This window comes from Nanorana parkeri, unplaced genomic scaffold, assembly GCF_000935625.1.
Source record: "Nanorana parkeri isolate BGI_ZX_2015 unplaced genomic scaffold, ASM93562v1 scaffold735, whole genome shotgun sequence".
NCBI classification, from domain to species: domain Eukaryota; kingdom Metazoa; phylum Chordata; class Amphibia; order Anura; family Dicroglossidae; genus Nanorana; species Nanorana parkeri.
In genome coordinates, this window is record NW_017307003.1 from 604725 (window position 1) to 629137 (window position 24413).

The window sequence follows — 24413 nt, forward strand, 5'->3', positions numbered from 1 at the left end:
CCTCCTCAGTGCGGCTCCGCGCACGAACGTCAACTGGTCCCGTCAGGGAGGTGGGTGGGACTTCAATCTGACAGCCGGCTCGAGCAAGCTCTCAAATGCAAAAAAATTAGTTTGCGTGCCAGCCGATGTGGCCTCGCGTGCCAAGCCGGGCACGCGTGCCGGGGGTTGCCGACCCCTGCTATAGACAGTATTTCCTGCCTTTTATTTGTTCTAGGAAACAATATTTGTTCTAGGAAACAATATTTGTTCTAGGAAACATTGTATGAATCAACATTACATTATAAGGATGCACCAATACAGATATACCCGTGAAAATGCCCTGATACTAAACGCTGATGCCAGCGCTTTACATTTTTAAAGTGAAGCCAGTGTTGTAAACAAGCAATATGGTTCACAGGAAGCCTGCCAAGGTCACCAGCAAGTGAGGGACCGCGGCAGCCTTCCTGTGAACCGTGGCACCTGTTTACAGGGCCAGCCGCACGTCTCCTCCTGTTTCCTGAAACCATGCCACCTGCAGCAGCCCGCAAGACCAACTGGACCCCTGGTGAGACCCCGCACAGCCCACCTGAGACCCGCACAGGCTCCTAAGACCTGGCACAGCCCACATAAAACCGCACATTAGAAGGTTTTTCACAAGATCTTAGAGCGTGCCTATGCTTAATTGAAATTGTGAGGCCAGGTACTGATGTTGGATAAGGAGAACCTGCTCACATTGGTCATTCCAATAAATTCCAAAGGTGTTAAATAGGGTTGAGATCAATGGTCTCTGCACACTACTCCGGTTAATACCCAACATACACATCCCACCATGTCTTTATGGAGCTTTGTGAACTGGGCCACAGTCACGTAGGAATAGAACAGGGCCTTCCCTAAACTATGGGGTCTATTCACGAAGCTGCCGAGGGCAGCCGAGTGAATGACAGATCTGAAGTGAAAAGGTTGAAAGTACACAATTGTATAAAATGTAAAATTGTACGCTGTAGCATTAAAAGTATGCCTCACTGTAAACTCAATAATTTGGAGGGAAGTCAACATACCTTTGGCCATATTATAGGTATGATAGATGTGTAGGTGGTCAGGTGCCCATAAACCTTTTGTCACATTGCATATAAATTATGCTATATGTAATTAGAGGTAATCCCATTTGGAATTTCTATGAACCCTTACACATCAGCTGATACTTTATATCAGAGTAAGAAGGTCAAGGAAGCTTTGAAGATTTCATGTTTCAGACAGTAGGGGAACAGGGGTTCTTAGGCATGTTATGGATTTGAGGTATATACATAGTATTATGTGCTGGCAACACAGAGAAAAACTAGACGTTTGGCCTCAAAAAAGCTAAAGACAGTTATATAGCATGTTGGGTACTGGCAGAACCAGTAATTGGATACAAACATGTAGCTAGACAGCAAATATTGCACGTTTCACTCTCTTTTTAAAATGGTGTTTATGTAGCTAGACAGCAAATATTGCACGTTTCACTCTCTTTTTAAAATGGTGTTTACAACATAAAGCTAATAAAGTAATGCATGCCGACCAGTGAAATTCATTGGTAAGTTTCAAGTAAGGGTGCCCCAAGCCTATAGATCATGCACCTCCTGGGGCTTCCATAAAGGTTGCTTAACCAGTTGACATCCGCGGTGTTAAACCCCCTTCCCATCTAGGCCATTTTTCAGTATTCAGCGCTATCTTCTTGGTGCATTATTATACTTGAATCAACCACAAACTCTGTGCTTGATATTTGGTTCACCTACTTCCACGCACCAAGCCTTCCTACTGCCTAATGAGTCTGCCCACCACCCTGCTCTATGGACCTGGGGCCACTTCCCAAGGTAAACTGAGCTCATAGGTTCACTTCAAATAATGAAAAAGGCCAATGTGACATTGCAGTCAGGCAACATATATGATCCCTTACATATAAATGGTTTCCAGACAAAGTACACAGAAAGAAAACAGCTCCCATTTAATCTGAGATTACCCTTTGCGGGTCACGTAGAAACTGCAACAGACTCAACTGTCAGAGCCATTTTAATTATCAAAAGCCAGGCAGAAACACAATAAAAAGTGATTTGCAGATTTATCTTCTAAACAATTCCAGACAATGAAAATTGGCACTGGCACACATTAAACAAATCATTTTTTCAACTACAATTCAAAACAGTAATGTGCAATAAAGTGTTGTGATTGTGAACACAGTTAACATTGTCTAAAACTCTCAGGAAAATATCTATAAGAGGTGATGGTGCTTATGCTGTTTTACAAACATGACTAGCTTTAGAAATGTGATCAATGTTAAAGTTGTGATAATTAAATATACAGAGTTGTTTTCCCATTACATAGTTACATAGTATTTGAGGTTGAATAAAGACATTAGTCCATCAAGTCCAACCTATTAGGATCTCATTCTAGGAGTACCCGTACCCCTGTATATTACGGTCCCTTAAGAAATCGTCCAAAAGTTTCTTGAACAATTCCACATTATTTGCTGAAATCACCGCCTGTGGCAGTGAGTTCCAGACCCTAACTGATCTTACTGTGAAGAACCCCCTTCGCCCCTTGTGCTGGAATTTTTTTTCCATCAATTTTAGGTGATGGCCTCTAGTTTTTGTAACGGAGTTAATTTTAAACAGTTTATCGCTAATGTTGCTACCACCATTAAACATTTTGTACATGGAAATCATATCCAGCTTACTAAAACATTTGTTTTTATTATTTCAAGCAGTTATTTTAGTTCTTTTATTAGGGAGATGAAAGGGTCTTGGAGAAGGGGCATTGCTGCCATGGACTGAGATGTGAGAGACAACTCTTCCAAGGCTTCACTAAGCACTCAAGTATATTAAATCACTCAGCCCAACTCACTTTTGTAACCGGAAATCTGGAGTTGTGGTGGGCTCTTTATTGATGCCTGGGTGAAGAAGGCTTTGGTAGGTGAATATCTAAATGCAGGGATGGGTATTTTTATCTTTAAAAGCTGAATACCCAGAGCCAACATTTCAAAATCCTTTAGACAAGTTTGTCTAAAGTTACCACTAGCATGTGTGAATCCAGTGTTTATTTTATTCCTACAATTTAAAAATTAGGTTTTTATTTGAACCAGATAATACAGCTCCCACTGTACTTTCGCTCCCCCTCCTTCTATGATAACAGTGCTAGAAGTAGGATAGACACCAGCGTTGGTGATGTGCCTAACTCATCTAAGTTTTCCAAAAAAAGCAAAACACACCAGTGCAGCATCATCGCAGTCTGTGTTTTGTGAATGGGCAAGCAAAGACAGTGAGACGCAACATGAAGGTACAGCGGAGACGCAACATGAAGGTACAGTGGGAACTGTGTTGCCTAGCGAACTAAAAGCCCACTTTGTAAGCTGTAAGGATAAAATAAACTGCATTGACCCATGACAGAGGTAACTAGCCTCCATCCCTCTAAAGTGATTGGGTGTTAGCTTTAAAGTGTACCTTTAAACTATAAATTTAGAGCATAGAAAAACAAATTCCTAATACCTACAATGCTCTGATTCAGTCTCTCTGCATATTTCAAAGCCACAGCTCTGCATCTGCCATACAGTCCTGCTGAAAACCTAGCACTGATGCCACTCTTTGTACTTCAGCAAAGAGCATGGCTGGGAGGTGCACTTCCCAGAACTCCCTGCTTCCCAGAAGCACTGCTTCTTGTGTCCTTCATCGGTCTATAAGAATTGTCTCCTCCCACACAACCCATACATTATTAATGATAATGAGGAACAGCATGAATATATTGTAATTGGGATAACGGGAAATGTAGTTTGTGTGACTCCACCCAGCCAGCATAAATTAATAAAAGACTCCAGCCAAATTCAGTAGCTGTTCTCACTAAATGAAACTTACCAAATAGGATGTGCACAACACTATATAGAGATTATATCCAGTAAAGAAGAAAAATGTAAGCCACTTGTGATTCATTTTCTTTTGCAGATCACCCAGTTACAGTAAGGTATCAAGTGGTTCTAGGGGCAACTGGAGAAAGCTATAGGTAAAACAGAAAGATGCTTCTGCCAGCAGAGTGGACTGACCCAGTCACAACCTCAATAACCCTCTGAAGTGGACATTACTCCAGGAAACGTGTCAAGAACTGTACATCTGTTGGGTTTTTTGTTTTGTTTTTTTACTTTTAAAGCTTTCCTATCACAAACAGTGGCAATGTGTGCCAATTATTAATAAGAATAATAGATGAAGGTCATAAGAGGAGGAGCTCAGCAGTCAGGGATCTCTGTCTTATTGTGTCTGGTACATTCAATTTCTTCACATTCATTGGAAGTCTGATATGCAGTCGGTCTCTGTCTTCTGTAGGGTGGATCGTCTTTGGAGCAGAGATGAGCTCCTTCTGGCATCAGCACCCAATGGCTCGGGGAGGAGCTTGTGTGCGACACTTGTTTTTTATTTTTCTGTGACTAAATACAATTTGTTTATTCAATGCGTTACTTTAAAATGCTTGTTTGAATAGATTTTTATGTTCTAAAAAATGATGATGACATTTTTTTTTTAAGGGCAGCTATGTATTTTATTTGGTATAGGTTATAGCTCTTTTCATGGCTTTATTGATTAAGGACAATAGTCCTCCCACCATTAATATGACTAACATTAACAAAGGCCTTAGAGCTAAACAGTTTGTGACAATATCTAAACATTCTCCCTGCACCAATCACATGTTTTGCAAAGTTCCAGGCAGGAGCACCTATAGAAAAACCATCAAATTAAATGAAAATCTTACCACTTCTTCGTGTTTGCACTTCCTCACGTTAATACCATTGATCTGTAATAAGATACAATATTTAATATTTGTTGTTACACAGTTATTAAAAATGAAGGACTTGACATGAAACACTTGGCAACCCTACCTGTAGAATAGCATCTCCGATGAAAAGAAGTCCTGAGAGCTCTGCTGTAAATTATATAAATGTAATCAGATTACTTAAAATGTATCTACATCCAAGAACAAAAATGTAATATATTGCAGCTTACCAAGCCTTAGATGTGGGGGCTGCAATAGTTTTCTTTTTATGCTATTGTCTTTATTTTAACGTGATCACCTGGCCAGTAACACCTTCCCTGTCTAATGTGGCTATGCTCACTCCTCCACTATATCTATGGAGAAGCAGCATTGTCATCCTGTGGAGAGGGTAGTTTTAGATGGACAAGTAGATTCAGGTGGACTTTACATAAGTGATTAACAAATTAAAGCAGAGTTACAGCCAGCACTTTTTAAGCAATTACAGTAAAATATTTTTCATTTTTGGGACACACAGTTTTAACTCTATGCATTGTAAGCTCCTCTGTCAGTGTTAAATGGTTATTCTTAACCCTCTATCTGCCACTTTTGCTGGACAGCTTGGTATGCTAAAAGCAGTTGAAAAATAACTAGCAGAATCAAAAGGTAATCAAACTATGTTACAGGGGGACTCTGGAGAGATAAACACAAGCTGCTGTGTTAATGCTAGTGACAGACTGCATCATATAAGTCATAATTTATTTTACCTTTAGTTCTACTTTAACATGAAAAAACATTAGAAACTTCTATGGTTGTAAATAACAGTCATGCTGAAAATGTTAGAAAATATGATTTTTCTCTCTACTCTACAGGGTTTACCATACTGAGAAAGCCAAATGTAAGATACAGAAACTCATTTTCTAGCTGCCAAAAGTGCAACACCCGGGAAGAACACATTAATCCTCTTCAGTCTCCTATGGGCAGTTGCGGGAGTCACAAACTTGGTAATTTTGGTATTCAGAGATTGCATTTTCTTGATTAGCATGGAGAAGGATGCATCTATCTGCCACAGTGGTATAATTCAATTTGCCTTTAATTTTTCCCCAAGTAATAATTTATTTTTTCATTATCCAGTCATCACACAGAGACTGGAAAGCTTTGCAATGACTCTTGGAAAAAAAAACATGTGTACTTTGTTCATCAAGGCAAAAACCCACATGGAAAATCATTTCAAAAGATAAATGAAAAGGATGCATGCATGTGGTTTATTTACATATTGCAGAGTCACTGCTCTCCAGGCAGGCTAATTATAGTACACTGGCAGAGAAAATATCTTGTTTAATACTTGCAGGTTTCATTTTATTATTTGCTAGCTTTTTCATGCAAATATATTTCCATGCTGCAATGACTAAAAGGGTGCTGTGCAGAGGGTGTGTTGGCAAGGGGGAGGTCGGGAGGAAGAAATGGCCCCTATAATGATCCCACTTTGTTCCTTAAGCCTATTAATTCAAATCTGTAATACAGCAGGCAGGGTATATGGCTCAGACACAGTGGTTGTATGATCACGGCTTCTATCATTTACAATGAAGTGCTAAGCAAGTTGGCCTACTACACATTAAAGGGCCACTTTATAACAGACCAGCATTCTGTGCTTAATTTATAAAATTACGGTCTTTTCTGAAAGCTCTGGTGTTTTTCATAGTGTTTTATGCATAAAGCTGGTAGGAGATAGGAGGAGAGCCCGGTCACATGACCCATAAGTCATGCGACAGGTTTCCTCCTTCTGCAAGTGATTTTTTTCCCCTCAGTTTATTAAAATGAATGGGGCTTCATGTGCATGGAGAATCTGAAACAGAAAGCACATTTATAGAAAACGCTGCTGTACTTTATAAATGTGCTGGAGAATTGATCTTTCTTTATAGTAGAAATATCAAAGTTCCACTTAGGCCATTTGGCTGTTTTATATTTAGCCCCTTGGTGTATTATTACCCTTTTTTGTTGCCTTTACACAGATGAGCAGTATGAATGTTGGCAGCTATAGCAGCTACAGAATAGCACAATGTTTCCATTAACCTACCAGAGATCCCTACACAGTTTTTCCATTAGGCTATAATGAATATATTTGTGTTGTTTTACTGGGTTTTAATAGACTTTTACTATCATTTCCTATTACGCTATAAAAGTTCAGCAGTGTGATTGCTTCCACTGAACTATAGGGGATTTTTCCATACTTGTTTCCTGGGATGTTCATATTGTATAGCACTATGATCTTCCAACTAGACTAATACGGCCTAGCTTGAATTATACTATTTTGCCACTTAGTTAGAAAGGATTGTCACCTGGTACAGGTTTCTAGTCCTCCACCCATTTAATTTGTTCTATTATTGTTATATCCCTATGAAGGGAACCTATTCCTTGCCCATTTAGGGCAAAGCAGCAGGTTAATTTTAAAGGATAACTAAACCCAAGAACAAAATGTATACTGCACCTTACAAGTCCTTAGATGTGGTGGTTGAATTTGGTTTCTTCTTTTTCAGGCTAAAAACATTTTAAGCAAGTGCAGAAACTACCAGTTGACCTTGCTCGAAATGCAGTGTGGTTGTCTCTTCTTGGAAACTTAACAGACAGAATCGACAATCTTTATAATGCTTCTATAAATTACCAATACCATAAATTCCAATGTAATGTAGATGAACACAGGCAGGCATGTTTGAAGTCCAGCCTGGGTGGCAAAAATGAACAGGGGACTTGCAGGAATACCAGGAGAAAATAATGGGAAAAAGCCTAAAAAAAAAAAAAAAATGCAGGCACCTCATCTACGAAGTGGTATGCTGCAATGTATTCATTTTTTTTGTTTTTGGGTTTAGATACTCTTGAACAAGAGTCCCACAGCTGCTTCTATTCATTCCCCCACTGCTCCATTCTGTCTTTAGTAGTGAGCTCTGAATTACCCCCTTATCCCCATGTAATAGTACTGGGAACAAAAGTGGCCAAATCGCCAAGCACCAGCACTGTAAAATGGGAGAGAAGGAGGAGTCACCTGTTGAGTATTTCTTTTTAAGAAGAGAAGAATATGTGAATCTGTGCTGCTGGTGGGGCTGCTTTTAACCACTTGCTGACCAGGTGTTTAAACTCCTTCCTGGCCAGGCCATTTTGCAGAATTCAGCGCTGCAATACTTTGACTGACATTTATTACCTCATGCAACGCTTTACTGAAATGAAATAAATACAATTTTTTGGGGACAGATAGAGCTTTCTTTTGGTGGTATTTAACCCCTTCATGACTGAGCTAGTTTTCAGGTTCTGTTCATAAATGACTGACACATTTTTTACATTGACAAAGAAAAAAAGTTTTGTTTTTTTACATTATGTTAGGAAATAATTATTATTACCCAATTTTTTGGTAACATATAAAAGACGGGGTCACGTCGGGTAAATAGACACCAAACATGTCAAGTTTTAAATTGCGCGCACCTGCGAAATCGCAAAAAACTACCATACCCAAAATTGACCATAGGCGACGCTTTAAAAGCTTTTACCGCTGTTCAGTTTAGTGTTGTTGGGAAATTAATGGCCCGAGAATTATTGCTCTCGCTGCGACGTCTGTGGCGATATGTAACATGTGCGGCGTAATGGCCGCAATCGTCATTTTTGCACGTATGTGCACCCAATGCATGGGTGGGGATTTTAAAAAAACATTTGTGTTTTTTTAATTCTTTTTCATGTGTAACTTTAATTTTTTTTTGCAACTTTAATTTTTTTTTCCTATTTTTTTTCCACTTAACTTTATTGCTATCACATAGGGGGCTAAGAAAACCACCTATGTGATAGCAAAGAGGAGGTGACAGGTCCTCTTTATGGAGACATCAGGGGTCTCCAAGACCCATAATGTCACCTAGGACCCCCCAAAGAAGCTGATGAGGCAGAGACCTGCTTCATCAGCTTCTCTCCAGTGTCTGAAGCCGTAGAGTGACACAAGAATGCAGAAGTGATGTAACATACATCACTTCAGCATTCTGACAGTGGAGAGGGAATCGTACGGAGATCGTGTACCGATCTCCCTCTGATCCCCTGTCACGGAGCCACTATGCTGGTCCCGGGCTCGCACCGGGCACAACGGAGCCTGGGACCAGGGGGGGCCGCAAAGAGGGGGGGGGGCGCTCTGATCGAAACCCCATACAAGCGATCCGCTTGCTCTATAGCGAGCAGATCGTTTGTATGTAAACAGGCATCGTTGCCTGTTTTTAAATTTAGGCAGTTTTCCGACATGCGCGAGTGGGCAGTCCTGGCGAGACATTTGAATACGCCCACTTACATCTAGGAAGCTTCCGGCTGGCCGTATTTTGACAGGGGCCAGCCATGAGGCGGTTAAAGTGAACTTGTTGAGTTTCCCTGCAAAGGTCTAGATTAGGGAGAATATCTAATGATTTTGACATATATGACATTCTAGTCTATTGTAGAGTACAGTATATTTTCCAGTGTCTGGTTCTAGCTTTTGTATTTACTGCAAAAGCAGTCTAAACCAGACAACCAGTATTACAATACTTGTGATTTCTTACATTTGCTGTTAGAAAATGAAACTATATTTATATATCTTATTAGGTAAAAGATCAGTGAAGAAATGAATGCATAAAGTTTGAATAAACAGAATATTATCTCAGTTCGTGATAACAGAACTGAAATCAAATAACAGAAAGAAATCAAATCAAATTTCCCTTCGGCTTTTTTGGGTGGAGTGAGGAAGGGTTTGAACTTCTGCCATGACTTATATAGTCACATCCTTTGCATACTTGTTCCAGGTAAAGGTATGCAAAATAGTAAACCTGGCAGCCAGGCACCTAGCACTTCCAGAATGAGAAGTAGCAATAGCAGCCTCCATGTATATCTCAGAAATGTTTTTATTAAAAAAAATATTATGAGCACACTTTCAAACTTTACACTTTGCACACTTTCAAACCTTAGCAGCAATGTTTGGAATTTTCATAGATATTCCTACATCCATATACATTTAGCATACCTCTTTGTTCTTTGGATATCTTTGATATAACAACTGGGATGTTATGTTCAGCTCCTCCCTAGAAAAATACATAAAATAGAAATTATAGTTGTACATGTAGGAAGCAAGCATTAAAGCTATTATTCTGAAAACAACATGATAAATAGCATTATAAGGTGCTCAGGCATTCAGCAACAAAATTATTGATAAAATGTTTTGTGCTAGCCCACATACACACAAGTATGCTCCTATCTTGTGTGCTGCATATGAACTGCTGTAACCTGCATTCCTTGCTTACATCTGAGCATGAACCATAGTGCCTTATCCTTGTTAGAAATGTTCAAACCTGACATTAAGTCCCACAGAGATTTGCTTCAGTTGTTGTCAAGTGTACAGACACCCGGTGACAGGTAAGATGCAAACCTTGCCAGAAAAGGCAAAGAGGGCAAGGGAAGTGTGGTGACACAGCTTACAGACCTCAGAGAAAAAAGAAAAAAACACTGTAGGAAAACCTGTCTGTATGTTAAAAAAAATTGCTTAATGAAAAAGAAGAGAATCTTAAGGGTACGCATCAAGTATTAAAGGAGAACTATAAGGTGAGTGATTTTCACTCACCTCATAGTTCTAGCCGACCTGTGACAATGAGACTGTCATAGGTCGGCTCAGTAGATCGGGAGGTGAGCGAACACATACTGGCGTTCGCTCACCTCTCGATCCTGTCACGGCTCTCTGCCGTGACAGGGGAGGGGCTGGATTCCCCCCTCCCCGATCCGCCAGCGCTGACTGGTGGAATGGACGGGGAGGGGGTACAGCTGGCTCTGCCTCTAGATAGGCAGAGCCAGCTGTCAGTCACGCAGCTGGGCGGATACCGGCATAGTTGTCGGGATCCGCTTCAGCTGCGACGTCTCAGTATACCGCGAGCTACACCTCGCAATATGCTGTGCCTAGTGTGATGGGAGGACGCTAGTTTGTGTCCTCCCGTTACCCTAAGGAGAACTATGGGGAAAAGCCTTAACCCCATAGTTCTCCTTTAAAGAAAATAGTTGCAGGGCAGAAGGTGGCTGTTTGTCTCATTTAAGAAGTAGTTGGGCTTTAACTGTATACTTACTTTACATGTGTATTTATAAACAATTTGCAGGGCCATTAGTAGTGCCAAACTTCATGGTGTTTGTTCTGTGCGCAATGGTCTCCAAAACAAACATTATTAGTACATTTTCTTTCTGATTTGAATGTACTATTTGTAAAATACCACATTATGGCCACTAGATGGAGCTGAGGAGCACAGGGAAGATGTATGTATTGCAACATTTAATGATGTTATTTCGAAATTACATTGGACTTATAAAGAAAATACATGTTCCATGCAGGCATCCAATCTCACAGAATGACCATTCACAGAGATTTGCAGGGTCTATGGCTCTGCTAATTGTTCATAAATCTGAAACTTTGCAAAAAATGAGCACTGGCCACTGTCACTGGGATAAAACATTTTACACGAACAGCAATACAGGAATATTCTTCCAAATGGGGACAGCTGCTCTGGTGACAATCGTCTAAGTGGGATTTCCCGTCTCTTTGGAGATATTATTGCTTACTTCCCATGCATTTGTGAACAGACAGCAAAAACAAAATGTAGCAGAGATTTTAACAAGCCTGCACTCTATTCAAAACAAATAAATATATATTAGGATATGCAGTGGGCAGGAATAAGAACCGCTGTCAAGTTTTTATTGATGTCGGTTTTACTATTTTAGAGCGCTCACCTCAGGTGTGGTCACCAGGACAAGAAGTGAGGAGAAAGCCTAAACATGAGGAATCTCTCGGCAATAAAAAAATGTGACAGTGGTTAGAACCCTTCTTCACTATGATTAAAACCAAAAATAAGTTAAGGACAAATCTACTTTGCAGTCAACCTGGAAGTCTTATAATCAAACACTGGGGAAAGTGTTGAATTACTGGATGTATTGTGGCACTAATATATTTGCTTAGAAGTCTCAAATTGCTGTGGCAGACATTGTTTCTCTAAGTACAATTAATACAGATTGCCTGCCTGTGTTTAGTTGTCAAGGTAGAAGGTGGTGACAGGAAACTTGTATTGCTTCTGCTTCAGTCTTCTAAATTGTTATGTAATAAATTGTGTAAACATTCTGAGAATTGTTAAAGTTTGTTGTCTGCAGTATAACAATCAACTGAACAATGGGCAGTAAATATTGAAAATAGTAATTCACACAACAGTATTTGCCCTTGCCTGTCTGCAGCTGTGTGACAAGTTTCAAACCTTTTAGGCAAGACAGGATAAAGATTTACATTGTCATGAGCATAATTTCAAGAAATACAAGTAATGATGTAAAAAAACAAATAGATAAAACAATAAATATGACCAGGCAGAAATGCCCTCCATGACCCGATCCATAAACAGAGAAAAGTTATTGCGTACCAAATAACACTAGAGCAAACTATACCACACAAACATGGTGTCATGATAGTAAATAGGGTTGTTACAATTGAGATAATCCCAATAATGTGCCAATATGTCACCAAACACATTTTCAGAAAAAAATAAAGAACTAGAAAATACAGTATGTGCCAGTTCCTTCAATTGGTAATTCAGAATGGAGAAAATAAAAAAAGGGAAATGTGCTTTTGGGGCACAGGCCACTAGGCCTTTTACAGAGGCAGCAGAGACAACAGTGGGAAAGCTGCTTTGAACTTTGCTTACTACAAAATTGAAATACATACGGCATACGAGAACTGTTTTACCTAACAAAAGGTTTGTAAATCCGTACAGCAAGCTTTGTAATCCAGCTACCCCTGAAAGACAGTATAGCCAGGTCCTTAAACTTCATTAAAGTAGCAGCACAGCTTAGTTAAGGTAAGTACATTGGATGAAACTCCTCATTGCAAGGACCCCTGGCTGACTGGACAATGAGGGAGCAACAGCACATTTATGATATCATCCTCACTTTCTCTTCCTGTCAGCATGTTCACTGTCAGCACATCTGCATGTAGCAGTGCTTGACTTGCTGCTAGTACTTTCACTTTTTCTGCCGGTCTAGTGCTCTAAGTACAGTAAGCAGATATCAAGAGAAACTCAGGTACTCTAATTTAAGTTTCATTTAGAAATACATTTAGTGATTTCTGCCTTAAAGTGACTCCAAACTCCGCAGTTAAACTTTAGAAATGCAGTCAAGTACATTAACTATTAACAGAAATGTATCTTATTTGTGTATCTTTCAGCTGGAGATCCTCAAATCATCTCTGAATTGGTGCCGACAATGACCTTCCTTCTGGAGGGTGGCTACTTTTGTTCCCCATGGTCCCTGTGTGTGTTCCCTATGGTTCTTCACCTAGCTTGCTCCTGTGTTAGACTACAACTTCAATACAAATTAACTAGAGTCTAGACCCTCAGGGAAAAGGTTCCAAAGAACCCTATGGAAAGCTACTATGTAGGCATTGCTATAATATTGGGATAGTAAACCCTGAAGGCAGCAGAAACAATTGAAAGTTAAGTATGCATCAGGTATGGGGAAGGAGGTGGGAGTAGGGGAAAAGAGTTTGAAAGTGTACTTATTAGGGATGCACCGATACCGATAATAGTATTGGTATCTGTGCCGATACCGAGTATTTGGGCAAGACCAAGCCGACATCCCAATCAATCAGCATTGAGTTGGCCAAGCAGCATGGATCCAGCCAATCAGGAAGCTGGGCAGCGGGTAATGACTCACCTCCTAGCTTCCTGAATGATGATTGGCTGGGATGCTGGCTTCCCAGCCAATCAGCATGGAGCCGGTCAAACAGCATGGAGCCAGCTTCCTGGGCAATCAGGAAGCCGGGTAGTGGGTAATGACACACTGGCTGGGTTCCTGATTGCCTGGGAAGCCGGCTCCATGCTACCGGAAGTACCGGAAACATAAATATCGATACCGAAAAACTGGTATCTGTGCATCTCTAGTAGTTATCCTTTAATTATAACGGTACAATACTCAAACACAGCCTGTTCTGTTTGTTAAAGCCCAATTCAAGACTCAGCAAAGCAGAAACCCTGTATAAGCTCAACGCAGACTGACTAGGATTGTATTAGGCAGTAATACAGTTAACATGTGTGATGACTGGTGTCACGACAATGGAAAAATCAGTCCTTATATGTTGCTGTTTGAAATAAAATATACAGAGAAGTAGTCTACAGCCAACACAATTTGCAACATTATACTGTCCTGAGTTATGAACAAACATGCTGACCCATTCATTGAAATTCAGTCATGCATAAGCCTTCCTATTCTTGCCACAGGTAAGGTCGGTGACTCAAGGCATTGAGAAAAAATAGCCAGCAAGGCAGCAAAGTAGCATCATCAGAAACAGAGCTCAGCAATGGCAGCCACAATGTTTGTCTCCTGCTAGGTTTATGGCAGTATCATTGGGGAGAACCTCTGAGCTGCCAGAGACACACATGACAGCTCAAGATGGGAGGGAGTGGGGAGAGCAGAGTAGCAGGATGAAGAGAAAAAGTATGAGACATGGGAAAACAAGTGTACAGTCCAGCAGAAAAAGTGGAGCAGGAAAGAGAAGTCCAGTCACATCCTGACAACCACTGTCACAAGAGGGCAGGAAGAGTGCCATCAACCCTGTGAAAATTCCAAATTGTGATTTGGAGCTTCCATTCTCATTTTTCTTCCTGCAGGTTCCAGTATTAAAGTGTATCTAAACCCAAAAAATATAACATTATTGCAGCTTAACAGTCTTTATGTGGTGGCTGGTTCAGACTTTTTTCCTTTATTTTCACTTGGTGATTTTTGCCAATAACACATTCCCTGTCTTAGAGTGACAACAATCACTGTATCTATGGAGGAACATAGTGGTCACCCTTGGTTACTTTGCAGATTTAAACTACAAACACTCCCCCTCTACAACTTATTTCTCCACAATACGGGTTCACAGAAGATAGAGAAGAAAGATGAAAATGTTGTTCTAAGATATCAGTTCAGGGAGTTACAAGGATTTCTGTCAGGAGAAACAGGCATTTTTCTGTGCTGGTAGAAAATGTACTTAGCCTTAAAAGAAGAAAACTAATGCAACTTCTAAATCTATTGACTAGTAAGCTGCACTATATTACATTTTTGTTCTTGGGTTTAGATATACTTTAAACTTACAGGGTTATTCACAAAAGGGTGAAAAGTGTAGAGAATGCAGGAGAAGTAAAGAAACTAGAACAACATACAGTAGCTGAACTGGAAAGTGAGCTGAATTGGAGAATTTTCCCAAATCAGCTATGTTGACCTAGATTGTTCACTTCTCCTGCCTTCTCCAAACTCTTCACCCTTTAGTGAATAACTGTGTTAGTTTGATCAACAACAAGTATAGTCTCCTCCCTAAATATGCCTTGTTCTATTCTTCTGCTTCTCTCTCCTGATCTGTTGGAGAGGATTAATGCAGTGTCCTTGATAGGCCATTTGTGGTGTTTTTATTTATTTATTACAGGTAATTATATAGCGCCAACAATTTCTGCAGCATTTACATGGTGCACAGTAACATCAGCACCTGCCCTCGAGGAGCTTACAATCTAAGGTCCCTATCTCACACACATACATATAGGGCTGATTTAGACAGGAGCCAATACCTAACCTACCAGCATGTTTTCGGAGTGTGGGAGGAAACGGGAGTACCTGGAGGAAACCCTTGCAAGCACCGTGAGAACAAGCAAACTCCTTGCAACTAGTGTACTGACTGGGTTTTGAACCAGGGACCCCAGGCTAACCACTACGCCACTGTGCATTAAATGCTTGTCTGTTAAACAGAGATTTCATATCAATAGAAAAAATGTAGGCAATATCAGTTTGAAAAAATATAACTTAAAGAAAAATCCAAATAGACAAAAAGCTATTATAGTATTTCTTCAAGGCTCGTTAAGATTGCACAGAATCAAACAGAAACCATGCATTTAAATTGCTGACTTCTGCTGTATTTGAGGGTTTGTACATTATTCATTTTTACACCCTGTGTTTTTCTAGCAATTGTTTGTTATGTCTCTCTCCCTGATCATGTGCTTTGAAAATGCATGCAAAACATAATTTAAATGCACATGCAGAGAGCTCAGAGTCAGCCAACCATTTCAATTAAAAGATTTAGCAAATAAAAAAAAGAGCATTTTAGATTCAACCATAAACATTACTAAGTAACCTATTGGTTAAAGGGAGAGGTCTACTCCTTTTAAACCCAAAACTTAATAGTTTAGAATTTAAATAATTTGTCTGCTGTAACCAGCAAGTTTCAACACTCCCCGTTTGTGTAGGATTAAACTTTACCAAGGAGTTTTGTAATTTGCCGGTTGCAGTAGCCCAGGATTCACAGCACCTAGGCTGAAGAAGAATGTATGTTCAAATATGTGAAGAAAAAAAACCAACAAAAAAAACCCAAAGGGGTGTTTAAGATTTGTTTTGCACTACCTGACCAAAACTGCCTGCCACCTGGATAGCCAGATAAAGGCAAAGTGCAACATTGGACTGAGCATGTGTCCTTTCAAAATGGCAGCAGACTAACCATATCCTGGCGACTGCATGTTGCCTCATTGCTTTTAAATGGAAACAACCGCTGCCTTCTTCCATGTCCAAGTTAAGGAAGTTCAAAACATTGAATATCTCACGTCTGGTTTAAATAATACGATTAACTTTTATGTATGGGGTTTATGGAAAAACAAATGGAACCTCTGCTTTTACACAAACATGACTGATTACCTGTTTGACATGCTATAGCTTGTTTTGGATCTATGTACACTTCTGGAGGGGAACCAAATCGAAGAGACAGACTGATTGGATTTCTTAATTTTCTCTTTACTTCTCTTATTTGTTCTTTACTCACCTTTCTCTATTTACTATATTATGCAAGACAAAATGTGTTTACAATTAGGGATGTCCCAGTGCCGATACTAGTATTGGTATCCAGGCTGATACAGGCCCCTGAGAGACCCACATGCAGCCCTGGTGAGATCTGTATGCAGCCCTGGTGAGATCTGTATGCAGCCCTGGTAAGATCTGTACGCAGCCCTGGTAAGATCTGTACGCAGCCCTGGTGAGACCCAATGCAGCCTTGGTGAGATCCGGATGCAGCTCTGGTGAGACCTATACGCAGCCCTGGTGAGACCCAAACACAGCCCTGGTGAGCTCCAAAAGAAGCCTGGTAAAATCTATATGCAGCCCTGGTGAGACCCAAACATAGCCTTGGTGAGACCTGTACGCAGCCCTGGTGAGACCTGCACATAGCCCTGGTGAGATCTGCATGCAGCCCTGGTGAGACCCAAAAGGAGCCCTGGTAAGACTGCACGCAGCCCTGTATAATTGCTGTATCAATCATGGATTGATGGGATCGGTAGTCCGCAATTGCTGGTTGCTATTCTCCATTGCTGAATAATCATGGTTTGAATTGCAGTTCCTCATCATTATAAAGAAACTGCCCTAAAATCATTAGACTGTATTGTTTTAGAAAAAATGTCACATGTCTCTTTAAGAAAAGTAACAGTAATTGGTATCTGCAAGTACCTGAGGGAAAGTACTTATACCTGGTCTTGAAAAAATGGTATCAGGATATCCCTTTTTACAATAGTATTTGTCTTCTCAGAGTTTGCATACCTGAATAACATTCATGACCTATGCATTTTTATTTAATTTGTTGTAAGAACTTGTATCTGAAATATGCTTCACTGTGAGATGTACACATATACACAGTATGCCTTATTCCAGGAGTTGCACCATCTTTATTGTACATGTGATTGTAGCCTGTTTGCACATTTCTATGTATGTCTTTGTTATGCACTCTCTATATCTATGTTCTTGGAAGCTGATAAATAAACCCTGCTGCAACAGTAGCTAGTCTGTTGCAATTCCCCTCAGCCCTTCCCATCCCAGACACAGATTTCCACCTCCTTGCAAATGTGCAAGCGGACACATTCTATCTAAACTATCAATGTCGTGCCCCTATGTTGCACTGCTTTCCTATAGACATATGTGCCAGTATGCATCTTCCAGTTGACACCTCGTACTAGATATTGGATGCCGGCCCTATGAACACTGTCTCAGTAGCAATCTATTTACCTATCTCCCATCACCTAATGAGCCCAACATAAAAAGGATGACAACAGAACCTGACAGATATTATATATTAGCCCTAAATATTCAAGCACTACTTGCATCATTTTAAAAACACAACTGCTGGGTTAATTGAGACAACATCAACCTCACATATGTAGCTCCTTAACCGTGGATTGCTGTCATTTCCAATCTAGTAGGAGGGGCAAGTGATACAAAAGGTAATAATTGTGTAGGTTGATTTATTGGAAGACATAAAAGAACAGTTATTGTAGTGAGGTGGGATAGGCTTCCCTTAAGAGATTCGTTTTCACGGATTGTCTAAAGGTGGACAGAATAGGAGATAAGTGGGCAGATTGGGAAGGGAGTTCCAGAGGTTAGGAGACTCTGGAGAAGTCCTGGAGGCAAGCATGGGAGGAGGTGATGAGAGAGTTGGAGAGCAGGAGGTCCTGAGAGGAGCAGAGAGGATGGTTTGGGTGATATTTTGAGATGAGTTTGGTGATGTAGTTGGGTGCAGGGTTGTAGATGACTTTGTAAGTAGTTGTTAGTATTGTGAATTTTATTTGTTGCATTCATGAAAGACCGAAGGGGGAAAGCTTGTCTAGTGGCTGGCCAGAAAGGATGGAGTTACAATAGTTGAGACAAGAGATTACAAGGGAGTGAAATAGAAGCTTTGCGGTGTCATTTGTTAAAAAGGGGCGAATTCTAGAAATGTTATGGAGGTTGAGTTGGCAAGATTCAGCTAGTGTTTTTATGTAGGGCTAAGGGAAGAACTCGGAATCAAGGATTACTTAGAGCACTCTGGCTTGAGGGGCGGGGTTGATCGTAGTGCTGTTGATTGTGGGAGGGGATTTGGAGAATATTAATAATAATAATTATTATTATTATTATACAGGATTTATATAGTGCCTGCAGTTTATACAGTGCCTACAGTATACAGTGCCTACAGTTACAATACAATTTAAATACAGGAGGGTTAAGAAGGCCCTGTTAGAGCTTACAGTCTAGTAGGAGGGGCAAGTGATACAAAAGGTAATAATTGTGTGGAATGAACTTAAAGAAGAAGTACAATTCCAGTTATAATGTTAAGGTGGGATAGGAATTTCATGAAGAGATGAGTTTTCAAGGATCACCTAAAGGTGGACAGAATAGGAGATAAGTGGATTGGGGTATGGAGTTCCAGAGAATGGAAGAGGCTCTGGAGAAGTCCTGAAGATGAGGAGGGGTTGAGGAGGGATGGTACTGAACTCCAGTAAACCTAGCCAAGTTCATCTCTGTCATCCTGTCACCATGTTTTAGAGGATGTGCTGAACCTGGCATGATGGTACATATTTAGTGGACATATACCTGTGTAAGAAAACTGTTAGCTGCAGAATATAATTTTGTCCATGTATGCTTTAGCGTATACTTTAGCACAAATCTGTTTAAAATTTAATGTAAAGCTCATTTAAATAAGCCTATTCTTCCACACATTGTCACTGCTAATAAAATAACTATCACCAAAGCCTTGAGAAAGAAGTTAAAAACTGTATCAACAGTAGAATGGATCCTAAATGTTTGGCAGCCTCGGATGACTTGTTCTAGAGCTACAGGCTACCAAATCTCAATGTTATCCATTAAATGCTGGGTGACCCCCAGAGTCTCTTACACATAGAATCTTCTACACTATCCCCTTTTTTTTTCTTTCCCCTCTCTCACCCCTTCCCACTTTATCCTCCCTCTTCTGTCTTCCAATTCCTTTTACTTTCTCTTCCACCCTCTCCTCCATTCCCTATGAGTAGACTTTGTTAGACATCTGCGATTCGGTTCGTTCCGAAATTCGTTTCGGACGAATTTTCGGAAATTCGGAGATTCGGATGCATCCGAATTCCGAATAAGGTCCATCAAACTGTGTTATTAATCCTATTGATGGTTTCCTTGTTACTCTTTTATTTAATCATTTGGTCAATAAACATACTGCACTAGGAGATGGCACCAGCTGTAAATTAGGCAACAGATTGACCAACTTGCCTCTGGTTAGTATTTCTTTTAGCAAAGGGGCTCTGAGTTTAAATTCTGTAAAGGCTTTACCTGCATGTTTGTATGGAGTTGGTATGTACTCCCCATATTTCTGAGTGTTTTCTTTTCTACCACTCAAAATGACCATTGACAGTGACTGCTTCGGGCAATACATTATACTATAAGCACCAGAAGTAACTGATGCCACTGCTTTTTCTTTAAAGGGGTTCAGAATAAGCAAAACTAAGGAACAACTAAATATAAAATATACTCATAAAATAACTCAATTTAACAACAGGAATTTGAATGACTCTGTAAACATATATATGCAAAAGTTCACTGCAACCAATCAGAACACAGTTTTACTGATATGTTTACAGTAATGTTGAATTCAATTGATGTGTGCATTATTGCACTTTGGTCATTGATGTTGATGTTAGGATGTCCAATTAAAGACTAATGCAATTGTCGCCACATAATAAGCAAATGCATCACACAATAGATTTTATTAAGGGATTTCATTATAGGGGTTACTAGTTATTTCCACATTAAGGTGTACTGTAGCATAGTGCTATTGAGTGGTAATCTTCCGTGTATGAATTAAAAATGTTTTATAGATGTCTCTAGTTCATATTTCACACCTGTAGTGCATTACGGCTTGTAAACTGAATTTATCTTTGGATAGTATAGGTACAGCCTTGGGATCTCTATTGTGTCAGTTCCTCCAACATATATCCTAATAATGACTCTAGCTTCTATTTTCAGACAATTTTCCTGCTGAAAAGATAGTCTAAAACTGCATTCTATAGATTCTAGAGCACACAAGACATTTTTTTTGTTTTTATTATTATTGATCCAACCCTTACCCAGGGTAAGGCAAACCTTTGTATAATAATGCAAGTAGTTTCAGGGCTGACAATGCAATGTTTTATTTAAGGTATTAAAAGGATCGTATGATACAGACACCAATAATTAATTTTATATACGGGGTCAGATTTCAATTTCGTGTGCCTCAAAGCTACTTTATTGTATCGCATCCTCCCGTGTATTCAACATATGGCAAACTGTTGTTTTATTAACATAACTAAAACTTATATTGGAAAGACATGAATGAATAAACAAGAGCTAGTCTGCCACACTTATTACATTTCTGTGCCCATAGTTCTAGCCTATGTTGCATTTCCTTTTCTCTATAAGCAATTAGATTCAGTAGTGGGCAAATCTGCCTAGCTTCGATTCACCAGGTGTTCAGCAAATCTTGTTTGAAACTCAACAAACCCAGACTTAAAGGTGAATTCCATTAAAGTACTGTACAGAGGGTAGGCAACTGACAAAAAGGCATGGGAAACTGGGTACTTTCATGGGAGACATGCACCAATGCAAAAATATTTATTAAAAAACACAGCATGGAGAGGGTCTTTTCATGCAGCTTTCAGGAGGCCAACATTGAAAGTACACAGATCCTATAAAAAGGTAAGGTTCACATATCTCCACAAAAGAAAAAAATTTTGCATTTATTATTCTTTTTGCATTGGAATCAGTAAAACATTGTAATCAGTGCATCACAGGTGCAATGCTCCTGTAGATTCTCCATCCCTGCCCATACCAAGGTACATACTTTCAGTAACTTGGGCAGGAGGAAGAATGAATGAACTACAAGTGTGGCGATATCCCCGAACTGTACAACTTTAATTGTTTTCTTTTATGTTTTCTGTACAATTAGTTTGGCTTACATACAACAGCAGCACCCAATTTGATTCTGAAGCCCATTTTTACAGGTTATGGACAGGACAGCAGCTAAGAATGACAAAATAAAACGAAAGACCATGGAAAACAGGTAGCAAAGGGATTGATTGAAAGAGCTAGCACTCAAAATTAAGTTGCAGTTTCCTAACCGAGCCTAATCTCTCCCTATGCAGTTTGTCAGTGCAACAACTTCCAGCTCCTTGAAGCTATGGCTACTCTGTGCCCTCCTTTTATAGTGAGGGCATCGGCTTAACCAAAAGTCCTGTTATTGGCTCTTCTAAGACAGCTGCCCATAGTTCAAAGGTCATGCAGTGCATTATGGTGTAACAAAAATTCTTCCAGTTGATTCTGCACATTAATTTGCCGGGACCATAAATCTCGAACCTGCAGGATTTGTGTCTAATCCAAGGTAGCAGTGAATCTAAAACTCATCCCAAATTGTAATTAGTTTTCAGCTATAAAGATAGCCCCCTTCCTGTGTGATAAATGAAAGCAATGCTCCTGATTCGAGCAACAATTTTAAGCCTACCAAGAAGGTGATTATAAGGCCTCCAAAAGGCCTCATAACCTCACATGAATATTTTACAACTTGTTGAAAAATATCTGTGCAAGCAGGGCTCTATCCTTCCATGCCCTTAAAAAATATATCACAGAAGCTACTGAAGTTGAAAAGAAATGGCAGTGAGCATCCACCACTAAAAGTGACCTATAATAGAAATATTTCATAATTTTTAAAGTGACAGATGCTCTTTTTAGGCTGAGATTTTCATCTTACCCATCAATATTTTATTCTTGTAAATTCTGATAGGTTAATTGTTGCTGAAACCTTATTTCGGTTATTCGTAGCTAAAATGATAATTATTTTTAGCAGTCAAGTTAATTAGGACCCTCCGTGGAAATGTGTAACATACACAGTACCAGCCAGTAAAGACGATTGTTTAAAATGTACTTTTTTTTAGCTTCCCAAACTATTGGATTATTCTCATGCTGCTCATATATCTGTATTAACTTCTGATCCTTTGCCATTAGTTGAATTTGGTTCTTTGACTATCGCTCCAGTCATCTGGGCCTATGGTTTCCTAGCAAAAGTAGGTCAAAATGTAATATTTCTGAAGGTTTTATATTCTACTGAGGTGCAGGACAGCTGTTTAAAAAAAAGTGGTTTAAAAGAAATATAGAACTCTTTTTTCAAGTTTTCTGGATAAAAGTGACCCTTTACTTCTGTTCAAAATTTATTTTCTGCATTAAAATGCATTAAACAAACCAGCATCACAGTTCTCTTTCCAGGCCCCCGGAATTAAGTTATTTTAGACTTTTATTGTGCACAAAACTTTATTTTGTAAAAACTCCAGAACTCCAGGTTAACATTTCAATACACATGTAAAATACTTTCAGACAGGACCATGTATGCAGAACAAACAGAGAGTGTAGTGTGACCCTCCTCTGATCCTTCTGTGTGTATAAGCACTACAGTCAGTCTTGTAAAAAACAGATAACGTTTCATATTTTCTTTTCCAATGAAAGGCACAGTAAAGGGGTCACTCAATCCCAGGAGTACATACCTACCTTTCCTTGGTCCTGTGTTGCTTGGGTTAGCTACTGGGATCAAGGGATATTGCCCCATGCAATCTCCAACTGACTTGTCAGGGGTTGCAGAGGGCTAAGAACCCCTTTCCCAGCTCCATGTGGGAACACTGGGGCAAACACAAGGAACTTAGTCTACGAGAAGCAAGTTACATGCTCACCCATACCTGTAAATTCCCAGCATTCCACTATGCTCCTGGTGGCTATCTGGAGCAGTGCAGAAGCAAGTAATGGTGAATATGTGCTGCACTTAAAAAAGAAAGCATACACAAAACACTATACATTTTAAAAAGAAATAAGTAGAAATATTCCTATTGGACCAAAAATAGAGGGAGTTATGGAATAGTTTGCAGAAACCCTGTCTTTTTTATTTTTATAACAGTATAGTACAGTAACACAATTGGTGTCAAAATGTCATTTATTCTGTGTTGGACCAACACTGGATCATAAAGAGAAATATAGCAAAACTATCAAAAAGGTGAACTTCTGAACTGACATAAAGCTAGAGATCGGTTTCAATGAGAACACAAAAGAGCACACTAAGCTCATGGTCACAACACAGAGGGACATCCAAAGGAAGGTGAAGGGTACAGTGACAATGAAAAATGTACTAAAATAATAACTAGAGAGAGTAGCATCAAAACGCAGAAGCATCTTAAGGGGCAACTTTAGCCAATACAACTTAATGCAATGTTTAGGCACATACTGTATCATAACATTGGTTAACTGACAAAGATATGTAAAGTTAGTTTAGTCTTGTGCGTCAGAAAAACAATACAACTGTGTACCAAGCACACTCGGATGGATGGATAATGAAGAGGGGGTGAGTATATTTAAAACCAAAAGGAAGGAGGGGGATGGTGTTGTGCTGCTCTTTTGTAGGTAGGTTAAGGTATCATGCAGTAGAACTGAAAAACAGAAACACACAAAAGCACCACAACCTAGCGCAATAACAGGGGATATGTATGGAGAAAAAGTAATGGTAACAATGCTGCACTCACATGGATACTGAGTATGGTGAAATTGTTACATGTAGCCACCACTGTCAGGCTATGCAGACAAGCACAATGTTGTATAAACCACTTGTTCTGTTATGCTGGTTAGTCTAACCCAGGGGTAGCCAAACTCCGGCCCTCCAGCTGTGGTGAAACTACAAATCCCATGATGCATCTCTCTCTGGGAGTCATGTCTGTAGCTTTGAGAATCTTGCAATGCCACATGGGATTTGTAGTTCCATCACAGCTGGAGGGCCGGAGTTTGGCTACCCCTGC

At 39.8% G+C, this 24413-nt stretch overlaps 1 protein-coding gene across 1 annotated transcript in view; it reads right to left on the minus strand.

Annotated features, from left to right (window-relative positions):
* The window catches only part of SNTG1 (syntrophin gamma 1), a 324127-nt gene that overhangs the window by 83951 nt on the left and 215763 nt on the right, over window positions 1–24413 (minus strand). Inside the window, exons 6-8 of the mRNA XM_018564206.1 lie at window positions 9761–9818; window positions 4874–4917; window positions 4747–4788 (exon numbers count right to left, since the gene is read on the minus strand). Of these exons, the coding sequence (XP_018419708.1) occupies window positions 4747–4788; window positions 4874–4917; window positions 9761–9818 (144 nt within the window). The remainder of the gene's footprint in view (window positions 1–4746; window positions 4789–4873; window positions 4918–9760; window positions 9819–24413) is intronic.